Source organism: Chiloscyllium plagiosum, chromosome 11 (assembly GCF_004010195.1).
Source record: "Chiloscyllium plagiosum isolate BGI_BamShark_2017 chromosome 11, ASM401019v2, whole genome shotgun sequence".
In the NCBI taxonomy this organism is placed as follows: Eukaryota; Metazoa; Chordata; class Chondrichthyes; order Orectolobiformes; family Hemiscylliidae; genus Chiloscyllium; species Chiloscyllium plagiosum.
Window position 1 is genome coordinate 57,640,152 of NC_057720.1, and position 11,460 is coordinate 57,651,611.

Sequence of the window (11,460 nt, forward strand, 5' to 3'; positions counted from 1 at the left end):
TATACAATTAGTATTTGTAGCTTATCTGCAATAAAAACAGAGCACGTCTAGTTTTTAATTTACGATTTCCAGCAGACAAATTCTTCATGCAGCATTGCATTTTTCCTTTATTGGTAGTTTAATTGTTTGTTAATTGCAACAACTTCTAATTTAACAAAACTCAGATTCCATCACAAAATTAGTGTTTTTGGGAAAGACCTTAATTGAAAAGGGAAACTGATCCTCCTTGTTTCTGTCTTAGTTTCTGTAGAAACTGAGATTGGAAGCCAAAACCTCTGAAGTCTGAAACAGGTTACAATCATAAAAAGGACACTGAGCCATTAGCATGGACTTGCCTGATGACCTCAGACTGACATGGATGCAGATTTGACTGATGCAAGTTCCATTAAATTGATCTTTGTTTATTTATCATATTTCATATATAACGTGTGGTTTACAATCTACTTTAATTTATCAATTTGTACTTAGTCACTGAGCTGAAAGGTTCATTTCCAGACGTTTCGTTACCTTACTAGCTAACATCTTCAGTGGACCTCACGCGAAGCAATGCTGAAAATTCCTGCTTTCGTTTCCCATTTTCAGGCCAAAGAAACCCAAACATAACGTCTGGAAATGAACCTTTCAGTTCAGCTATACATACACACACCACATTTCAATAGAGGCTTTTCTTATTTTTTGACTTGAAATGGAGAGCAGAAGTTGAGAAGTTGCAATCACCTTTTTTTTGTCTTTAAAAAAAGGATAGAGGTTTATTGTTGGGAACTGGCTTGAGAAGATAACCAAGGTTAATTATTGTGCTCAGGATACTGTAGAAAAACTGCATCATGATGTTGCTATCCTCAGGACCCAGTTGGATGTTGAACTGGTTAATCAAGGAGGGACCAGTGCATACCAGCCACTGCAGAGAATGTTGAAAAAGTCAAGTGGCTTTTGACTATGCTTGGCTAGGGGGGCAGGTTTGTTTTGGAAGCTTCCAGGTTGGGTGAATTTTGTTTTTTGGTCTCTCTAGTTATCAACCTGTCAGAAAATTTAAGGAAAGAATCCCAATCTGTAAAAAATAAGCAAAAGTGTCCAGAGGTCTTTGGAAGCTGTTTTCACAGACTGTTAACATTGGAATTCAAACAAGATATACCATCCAATATAATACCCAACCCATCATCCAAGGGTTTCACCAAAGTCTGGTATTCAAAAGTTTAAACAGTTAATGAACTGGCAAATTACAACTCATTTTCTTTTCTGGATTTACCCATTACCTGTATCTGTCAGTGTCAGAGTAGGGATCGATGATCAAAGACAATAGGACTTAGACTGTAAACATTAAAATAGATTGCCTTATATTTTCTGTGATATGCTAATCTGTTATTTGTAAAGTCTGGTTAGGAACAATTAAACAATTGAGGCGTTTTGAATGTTTTAATTCACTGTTTTAAATCCAGTAATAGTTACCCTGATTTTGTTTGGCTTGTTACCTGTGTGTTATAACATGATATTTCACTTAGAAAAGCACAAAAATTCATAGATGTTAGAGACATTTCTCAAATTACAGCAACATATCAGAGCAAGAGCTAATTTGCTTTTAAACACATTTTTCACCTCTGCTTTCACACCTTCTGTTCAATGCCATCTGACTCTGTAGGTGAGTAATTTTGGTGCAGATTGAAGATGTATATACACTAAATACTAACATTTCGTCTTCCATCACCACCACCACCCAAGTCCTGTGGTTTCAAACCATAGTTCAGTGTTACTGATTGAGGATGATCAGCCATGATCATAATGAATGGTGGTGCTGGCTCAAAGGGCAGAATGGCCTACTCCTGCACCTCTCGTCTATTGTCAAACTAACGGAAGACCTTTGGTCTGGAATCCAACTTTTTATTAGGAAAGGAGACAATTTGTTGTTTTTCTTTTCTTAAGAGAAACAGAATCAAAAAGTGATTTGAAATTCAAAAGAAAAAAATATGTATAAAATAATCATCTCCTTGCTCCTCAGATGGTTTCAATGTAAACAAACTCTGACATGGTACATAGTCTTTAAGACCAAATTAAAAGTCAAGTTAGCTTTTGTTTCAAAATCTTGAGCATAATACACATTTCAAACATGAGCAGTCAGCTTTGCACAATGTTTGCTATCCATTACCCAAAGAGGTAAATTATGTTAAATCATGAAAACTAAATGGCTTGCAATAATTAGAATGCTGATCTCAGTGTGCCCATCAACATACGATAACTTTACAGCTCTTTGACAAAAATAAGTTCACTTCTCCTCTTGTCTCAACCTTGGATCTATGGGAGCACACTTCTGTGTTCAAGGCCTACTCTAACACTTGAGCATATTAGTTAGCCTGACACTGCAATGCAGATCTGAGTGGGAGTTGCCCTGTTACAATACCCTCTGATTAATGAGGTATTAAATAAAAAGGTCAAGTTTGGCCTCACAGATCAAAAGAAAATGACATGACACAGGGTTTTCCCAGTCCAATTCATACCAAAATAGGAGCAATGGATTAAAACGTTAGAAATTCCCCTTAAAAATAGAAACAGAAGTGAGCAATTTAACCCCTCAAATCTGGCCAATGTCACTGAAATCTATGCCAATCATTGAGTCAGCTATCCTGATGCCTTTTCCCCATCAAAAATCTCATGATCTTTAAAATTTACATCAACCTAGAACCCAGTCTTTTGGTGAGAAACCTCATTTATGTTATGATCCGACTGCAAAATCCTTTCGGATTTCACTTCTAATTGGCCTCATTCTGGTTTTAAATTTTATCCTTTGCTAGGATTCTTCCAGGGGAAATAATTGCTCTGTATTTCTCCTTGAATCCTTTTATTAAAATTTCTCAATTAGATCATCTCTCAAACTAAACTCAAGGTAATACAGGACAAAGCAGGTTTACACAGTATCATTCTGACATACTGGCAGACACAGTTGGGATGGTGGTGTCCTCCTGAATTTAAAGTTTTCTACAGAAATTTGTTTGCATTTCAACCAAGGTCTGAAGTGGGAGGATGCAATCACCTTCTTGCCCAGGTGCAGTAGGTTAGCAGATAGAACATGCAACCTCTAAGCTTGTCTTTTGTTGGATCAAGAGTAGACATGCTCCTTTGGTACCACGATAAAATTTGCAGTTCTTCTCGGCTACAAAATGCTCCATTCAACAAAAATTACCCTCAAGTCGCCATCCTGCCAATTAATTGCTGGTAGGTTTTCTTGGAAGCTTTGGAGGAGTCTTGAAGATGCCGTGAGTTTACATGTAATTCTTAATACATATTTACTGCCTCGCAAACTGAACAAAACAATTATAGAACAAAGTAATTTTGCCATAGCATTCTGTAACATTCATATCTCATTGGCACAATCCAGATATTATGGTAACATAGTCCTAAATTTCTGACTCAGCACCGAAGTAAAATAATGGCCCCAAATTTATTTTATGCACATTATATTCAATAATGGTCTTTGCTCCCGGCTCTCTCATGGGTCTATTTCCAGTGATGATGGCCCCATTGTTGTTTCCTGCTCATATGTCAAACTTGGAAATTTCTTCAATAGAAACTTCCTATTTCACCACACTTGCTTTTATGTGGTCTACTTAACACTTCCCTTTTTAGCTGTTTAAATGCTAGCAGTGTTCTAGCAAATTGAAAAACTACAAATGTTTTTCTCTCTCTTGTAGAAGGGCAAAGCAGAAAGGGTGTAGGACAGTTAGCATAACATCGGTGCTGGAAAAATACTATAGTCCATTACTAAAAAGGAAAAAAATAGCAGGATATTTAGGCAAGCTTATCACAATCACAGGGTCAAGTAAGCTTCAAGAAATGGAAATCATGTTTGGCAAGTTTACTAGACTTCATAGAGAATATAACAGGTAGAGTTGATAAAAGGAAACATGCAGATGTATGGTATTTGAATTTTCAACAGGCATCCGATAAGCTTTTTATATGGCACCTTATAGAAGATAGAAGCAGATACGCATGGATATCCTCATGCATGAATTTAGGACAATACGTGAAGTTGAGAATTGGCTGACACACCATAAAACAACAGAGGCAGCATTACTTCATCTTTAAAGTTGATCAATCTGAGGGCCACCATTTACTATCTTTATTAGTGACTTTTAGCATGGAATTAATCCGCATTTGCTGATGATACAGAAATAGATGAGAGGGCGGGTTCTGAGGAGGACATAGGAATCTGCGAGGAGATATAGATAGGTCAGGTGAATAAGCAAAAACTTGCCAAATAGAGTTTAATGTAGGAAAATGTGACATCATGCACTTTGGTAAGAAGAATCAAAAGGCGGACTATTATTTACAATATTAACTCCAAAAAAGTGCAGAGGGATCTAGATGCTTTTGTGCATGAAACACAAAATGTTAGCATGCAGGTGCAGCAAATAATTAACAATAAATGGAATTTTGGCTTTCATTGCTAAGGGACTGGAATTTAAACCTTGTTCTAACAAGTCTTCCCTATGAGAGGGCATTAGTTGAGGCCACATTTGGAGTACTGTACGCCAGTACTGGGAAAAGTGGGATCTCCACCAATGGGATGATCTCCACCTGAATGGTACTAGAGCTGGTGTTCTTGCCAACTGCATAACTGAGGAAATACATTTTTCAAACTGAGTAGTAGGGGTAAGGGATCAAATTTGGAAAGATGTGGTAAATCAAGAGTAGAGTCAAGGTCAAAGAGAAAAGATTAAAATGTGAAATGATAAACTGACAAAGAGATGGTGTGTGAATCTAAAAGTCAACCAACAGATAAGACTACAATTTATAATCAGTAAAAAAAAGGTTGAAATGAAAGGCTCCACAGAAGACAAACAAACAGAGTGAGTGCAAATAGAAACAAAATAAACACAATCCAGACGTTTTTACAGAGACATGGCTGCAAGACAATGGATTGGATTGAATCTCAGAATATCGGACATTTTGGAATGACAGGAAGGTAGACAAAACAAGACAGTTGACTTTGTTAGTTATTCATGATAAAAGCACAATAGGGAGTAATAACCAAAAGTTCAGGAAACCAGGATGTGGAAACAGCTTAGGTACGAATGAGAAGTGATTTTCTTGGCTTTATCATTTGTCAGAAATGTACAGGCCCCCTCCAGTAACCGCACAATAGGGTTGGACATAAAACAGGTAGAAATAATGAAAGCTGATCTGAAAGGCATGGCAAAAATCATGGTGGGGGAGGGGGGGGGGGGGGCAGGAAATCATAATCTCTTACCCACAGTTAAGGGAATAAAAATGTGAATTGTCCATTTGACAGGACGAATTAAAAAAAACTAAATAGTGAGACATTACAGAGCTCTGAGATACACAGATCTGGATATCCTCATGCACAAAGTGTAATATGGTAGTATGCAGGCATAGCCAGTAACGACAAAAGCTAATAGAACATTTCCATTTATAAAGGGAAGTGAACAAAAGTAGGGGGGCTATACTTCAGTTATGCGGTAGAGTGGTGAGACCTTTCCAAAAGGAAAAATCATTCATGGGATCTGTGCATTGCTGGCTAGGTCAGCATTTGTCATCTATTCTTAGCTGCCCTTGAAAAAGTGATGGTGAGCTCTTCTTGAAGCACTGTACACCATTTGGTGTCGATCCACAATTCCATTTGAGACAGAGTTCCAGGATTTTGATCAGGCAACACAATATATTTCCAAGTCAGGATAGTGAGTGACTTGTTTTTGGGGAGGAATTTGAAGAGGATGTTCCCATGAATTGCTGCCCTTGTCCTTCTAGATGGTCAGTGGTCATGGGTTTTGAAGGTGCTGTCTAAGAACTTTTGGTGAATTTCTGCAGTGCTTCTTGTAGATTGTACACACTGTTGCAACGGAGCATTGGCTGAGGACGGGGTGGATGTGGTGCCAATCAAGAGGGCTGTTTTGTCCTGGATGGTGTCAAGCTTCTTGAGTTTTGTTAGAGCTGCACACAACCACGCAAGAAGGGAGGTTTCCATCACACTTCTGATTTGTACCTTGCAGACTGTGATATGTTTTGGGGAAATCAAGAAGTGATTTAATCACTGCAGAATTTCTCACTACTGTCTAATCCAATTGAGCTTCAGATCAAAGGTAACCTCCAAGATTATGTTGGCGGAATATTCTGCAAGGGTAATGCCATTACATGGCAAGGGATAATGGTTAGATTCTCTTATTGATGATGGTCATTGCCAGGCACTGGTGTGGCACAAATGTTGCTTGCTACTGGTCAGCCCACACCTGGATATTGTCCAGGTCCTGTTGCATTTGAAGATAGACTATGTCAGTATCGGAGGAATTGTAATTGGTGCTAAACATTGGCAAATATTCCCATTTCCAATGTTATAATGGAGGAAAGGTCATTGATGAAGTAGCTAAAAATGGTTGGGCATAAGACTCTCCCTTAAGGGGCTCCTGCAAAGATGTTCTGGAGGTGAGGTGACTGACCAACCACAACCAGCTTCCTTTGTGGAGACATACCAGTCAGAGATTTTCCTTCCTGATTTTTAAAAAACTCACTTCCAGGTATTGAATGTTATGCCTATTGACTCTATGGCATCAAGAAGAATGTCTTGATGTCAAGGGAAGTCACTCTCACCACATCTCATTCAGCTTGTGTCCACATTCAAACCAAGGCTCTAATGAGGTTGGGTGCTGAGTGGCCCAAGTGGAATCCAAACTCAATGTCCCTGAGAAGGTTATTGTCAATAGTTTTATCAAACAATTTGATCTGGAGTATCGCACACTGTATCAATCATCTTATTGATGCAAGGACATAAATACATTGGGAGTAGTCCAGGGAAGTCTTCTAGCCCAATACCCAGAATTGGCAGGTTGCCTTTTGAGGAAGGGTTGGACAGGCTAGCTTTCTATCTACTGGAGTTTGGAAGAATAAGCAGTGGTTTAATTGAACTTAAGTAAAATACTGAGGAGGCTTTGTCAGGCAAGTAGACTCCCTCTTTTGGGACGAACCAGAATTCACTGTTTAAAAACTAAGGGTCCCCCATTTAAAACAGATGAGGTGAAATTTCTCTCTCAAAAAGGGACTTGTCTCTTTGGAACTCTCCTCTGAAACATGTGGTGGAATCAGTACCTTGCATTTTATTTTAAAAAAAAAGGGGAAGAGGTAAATAATTTTGTTAAGTAAGGGACGGAGCGATTATTGGGTTTAAAACAGTCCACCTCGTTCTATTTCTAGTTTGTTTAATGTTGTATTGTACCTCCCCACAACCAACGCTCCCACCCTGTGTATTTGAAGTTGCAACTCATTTTTAAATTAGCACATTTCCATAGGGGTTCATTGGCCTTTGAGCCATTTATCAAGGGGAAATATATTAGTGCTGTGAATGAAATAAAAACAGTAATTTGTGTCCTGCACCTGCAAACATTCCCAAATTGTGGTTTGTACTTTACAGAGGCAGATGAATGTTTTTCTATTCCATCCTTTCAAACATTACATCTTTTGGCAGTGTATGATTTATATTTGTGGTACAGCTTCCAGTATACCTCCCTATGTTGTTCTTCTAAGCCACTTAAATAAGGAATGTAAATTGAAAAGTGCCCTCAGTCTTCTGTCCCCTAAATGACTCTTCTCAAAGCATCTCTGAATAAATGTGTCAGTTGGAGTGTTTTGTGCTATGGACTTGCTTCCATTTTAATCTTGCTCAAGACCATTCTAAGACACTCCAATCTCATCGCACTCAATTAGAATGAAATCTAGATCCTAGAAATGGGATTCCCTTTTAGCACTTGCACATGGTTTTGCCCTCTCCCTAGCATTCTCTAGCTATGTTTTACCCTCTCCCTAGCATTCTCTAGCTATGTTTTAAAATAGATATTTCCACATTAAAAAAGAGATTCAACAATTCTTACAGCATATTTGTTTTGAAGACATAGCCCTACATATCTTTGTTTTTAGACTGTTTAACTATTCTACAGTGTTTCCTAAAACGCTTCAGGTATTCATGACCTTTGGGATTACTGTGGACAGACGGCACTAACACAATTGCCGAACATTACACCATTCTGACATGTCTTCAAAGCAGCTACGTACTCCAACTACCACAGATAAAACAAGATTAGTCACTAACTAAAAATTCCATTTGAGAAAACAATTCATGTTTCATATTCAAGAAAAGCAGTGCCTTTCTCCACAATTCAGTTAGAACCTTTAAAATCCAAACTGAAGATTAATAAAAAATAGAAACTCTAGTGTTATGACATAATACTTAATTTACAAATATTTTACAACAATGTTGGAAAATTATTTCTGGCTGCAATCTTTAAATCTTTTCCACAGCAGAATCTGATCATTTTCTACAGCTGCACTGATGAAAATTAGATCAGAATTTTAAAATACCCTGAAATAAACATCAGAACTTTGCACTAATCTCAATGACAAATGGCAACAAATTGAAAGGAAATTTAGGGCAGAAAGGTCATAACCTCAATTATTTTTTCCCAATTTTACAAGTATTCACAGGGATTGTTTCTCTCACATGACAAACTGTTAAAAGAATAATTGTTGAGCATCACGATTCTTCAGAATGAACATTGATCTATAAGATTTTTACATGCTATAGTAATGTTAATATACACTGTTTGGCTTGTATCTAAAACACAAAATATATAAAGTACAGTAAAATTTACTTACATTCTAATTTTGCATTCTCTTGGTGCCACATTGGTCTCTGGTAGGTATTGGGCCTGCTCCAGCTGACTGCTACTAGATTTAAATCTCCATCAGCCTGTCAGATGCAGAAGGGGGAAGGAAAAAAAACTGCAAGTGGGAAGCGTTTCTGATTATCTGCATGGAAAGCGCTGAGTAGCACTGGTATTGGCACAAGAGATAATGCAGCAAAATATGATTCTTGTTTAACAGATACTAATGCCCAACTCTAGGTGCAGAAGTAACCTATACGGTAAGAGTCTGAATCCTAAAGCCTTGTTAACAGTATGCAGTAAGTGAACATTTATTATTAACTTACACAATCAATAAATAATGCACTGTTTCCATTTTTAGAGCATTATATTTTATAGAATTTTAAATGATCCACAATCTTATTAAATTTGTAATTCCCTTCTCTGAAAATATGATTATTTTTAAAAACAATGCATAAGCGACTGCTAATAAACTCTTGGATGTGAACATACAAAATGAAATCTTTAGCAATGGCTATGCTTATGTAAAGGATCTTAAAAGCTTTTGTGTCACTTAATAATTTGATACAGAAGTTTAAAAATAGCATTACCTTCCTCAATAACAGAATATGAGCTTCAGGCATTTTAGAATGTAATACATACTTGGTTACCCTCTTTGCTGCCAACAACTATAAAACAAATGTTTATTCCTACCTTCAGTTGCTGTCGTTGCTAAGTCTTTTTTTTACTACATTCTCATCAACTGTAGAAATGTGCAAGAACCCAAGCTGGATTGCTAAGAGTGCTGACCTTTGATTTGTCATTCGCATCCAGTCAAAGGTCACTGAAATTGTATCCAATTAGCCATGGCTGCTGATGCACAACAATGTTGTGTGTTTGTGTCTTGTGCAAGTAGGCAGGACCATACAATAACACAGGAAACAAACAACTATTGGCATGACCCACATAGATGGTAGGGGAAAAAAAGAATTGCTGGAATTGCAGTTGCTTAAAATCAAAACAACAATATTCTGCTGATTCAGTGAAAGTCAACTTATCAAGAGGATGTATTAGATTTTTTTACATGCTCTTAAAATGTGATTTTTTTAAAAAAAATGTCTCCTCCAAATTTTTCCTCCCCCACATTTCCTGAAGGCACTGACTTATGCTGGATATGCTTGCCAAATGATGATTCTTTGTCTGTGAAAGACCAAACCAGTGATTGTTAGCAGGGTGTCTGCTACCTCTGCCTAGCACCAGAGGACACAATACCTCCCTAAACCAGTATTCCAGGCTTTAGTAATCAGCAATGGAAATCAATGATTTAATTATTCAATTCATAGCTGAGGCTGCAAAAATAAGTACATATCCTTATTGATAGCTTAGCTGAAATAAAAACAAATCAAAGATTCAACAAACAGCCTTAGTTCCATGAATGCATTTATTTACCAAGACATTGGAAATCAGTTTGATTTTGGATAACTAATTTTACTATCCAACTTCACCAATAACCAAATGCAAAATTAATAAAGATTTTTTATGAGTTTGTTTTCTTCTTTGCAGGACAGATATTGCCAACCATCTGTCATCTGGTATCAGTGATACTAATTGCACAAACCCAATTGTTACCTCCATCCAAACCATGAAAAAACCTGGAATGTTTTCTGTTCTAAATGATTCAGTACTGTACTATATATTGCTTTCACTAGCAAAGTAATTTGGGAAGTTATGCTATTGATGGTTCAAAAATAGGTTTGGGTCCATTAAGCATTTCCTCTTAACCTCTCTCACTAATTGTCTCCCTAATATCTCACCCTTTTCTAAATGTTAGAATGAATTTGAAATACACATTTCATTACGCATCCTTGCTAATCCTACTGTACAACCAGTCAATGAAAGGAAACATGGTGAGACCACTACTCAGTGAGGTTGACAATAATACATACTACCAAAGTATTATTGCCTCAAATGCACCTCTGAATCTGAAGAAAATATTTTTGGTCACCATATCATTGCCAAACTCAAGCATAAATTCTCTGTTCATTTCAATATTCTAATATAAAACTAGAAAAACAAGTTAATGATCCAGGAAAATTCAAGAAAATCTAGTCATGCAGAGACAAAGAAGCTAACAAAGTCCAGAAAGACATCTTTAAAACATGAGACTTTCTACTTTTCATAATTTACAGTTGATAGAACATTTTGGCTGTACTATTTCTAGCACAAAGGTAACCCATTCTTTTATTATCTTCCATGTTATTATCTAGAAAAATGCATCACAATTTCAGTGAATTAGTACATAACCATAAAATATAAGAAAATAAAGTAAAATATTTTAAAGCATAAATAATTAATGCCTGCAAGATGGTCAGACCATACAGAAGAAGATACAACAGACAATCCTCAACAAAGGCTAAGTGCACAAATCTTATACCTGAGGAATATAGGGCAGTCTGAATGCCCAACAACTAAAAAAGGAAAAAACAGTTGTAATGTTCATTCAGCAAGTTTATCCAATTAATACTTAAGCCAAATAATTAGTAGATCTCAAAATTTGAACACTGCTAGTTTAGTTGACTCCAGCTTGCAGTGGGAAGGTTGTCAGGATCTGATAATTAGCTCCGAATACTAATGGACTGGATAACAACAATTAGGTTCAAATGCACCAGATTGGATAAACTGGACTTGGTCAATACCCCTGCTGCAAATGCACATGAATAAATGTCAAGTGAGGACATAAGCTTCAGTTGGGATGACCACCATTTCCTTGTTTGATAATTATTACTGTTGAGGTATTTTGACTAGATACCACAGAGTACCTGTT

General features: G+C 36.9%; 1 protein-coding gene across 3 annotated transcripts in view; it reads right to left on the reverse strand.

Moving 5' to 3' along the window:
* Nucleotides 1-11,172, reverse strand: part of dnajc6 (DnaJ (Hsp40) homolog, subfamily C, member 6) — a 140,367-nt gene extending 129,195 nt beyond the window's left edge. Inside the window, exons 1-2 of one of the 3 annotated variants that reach the window (XM_043699437.1) lie at nucleotides 11,071-11,172; nucleotides 8,650-8,743 (exon numbers count right to left, since the gene is read on the reverse strand). In XM_043699437.1, the coding sequence (XP_043555372.1) occupies nucleotides 8,650-8,743; nucleotides 11,071-11,136 (160 nt within the window). In that variant the 5' untranslated portion in view covers nucleotides 11,137-11,172. Of the gene's footprint in view, nucleotides 1-8,649; nucleotides 8,744-9,247; nucleotides 9,266-9,350; nucleotides 9,441-11,070 lie in introns of those variants that run through there. The other 2 variants (XM_043699441.1, XM_043699439.1) reach the window with 2 other exon arrangements.
* Nucleotides 11,173-11,460: the final 288 nt, after the last annotated feature.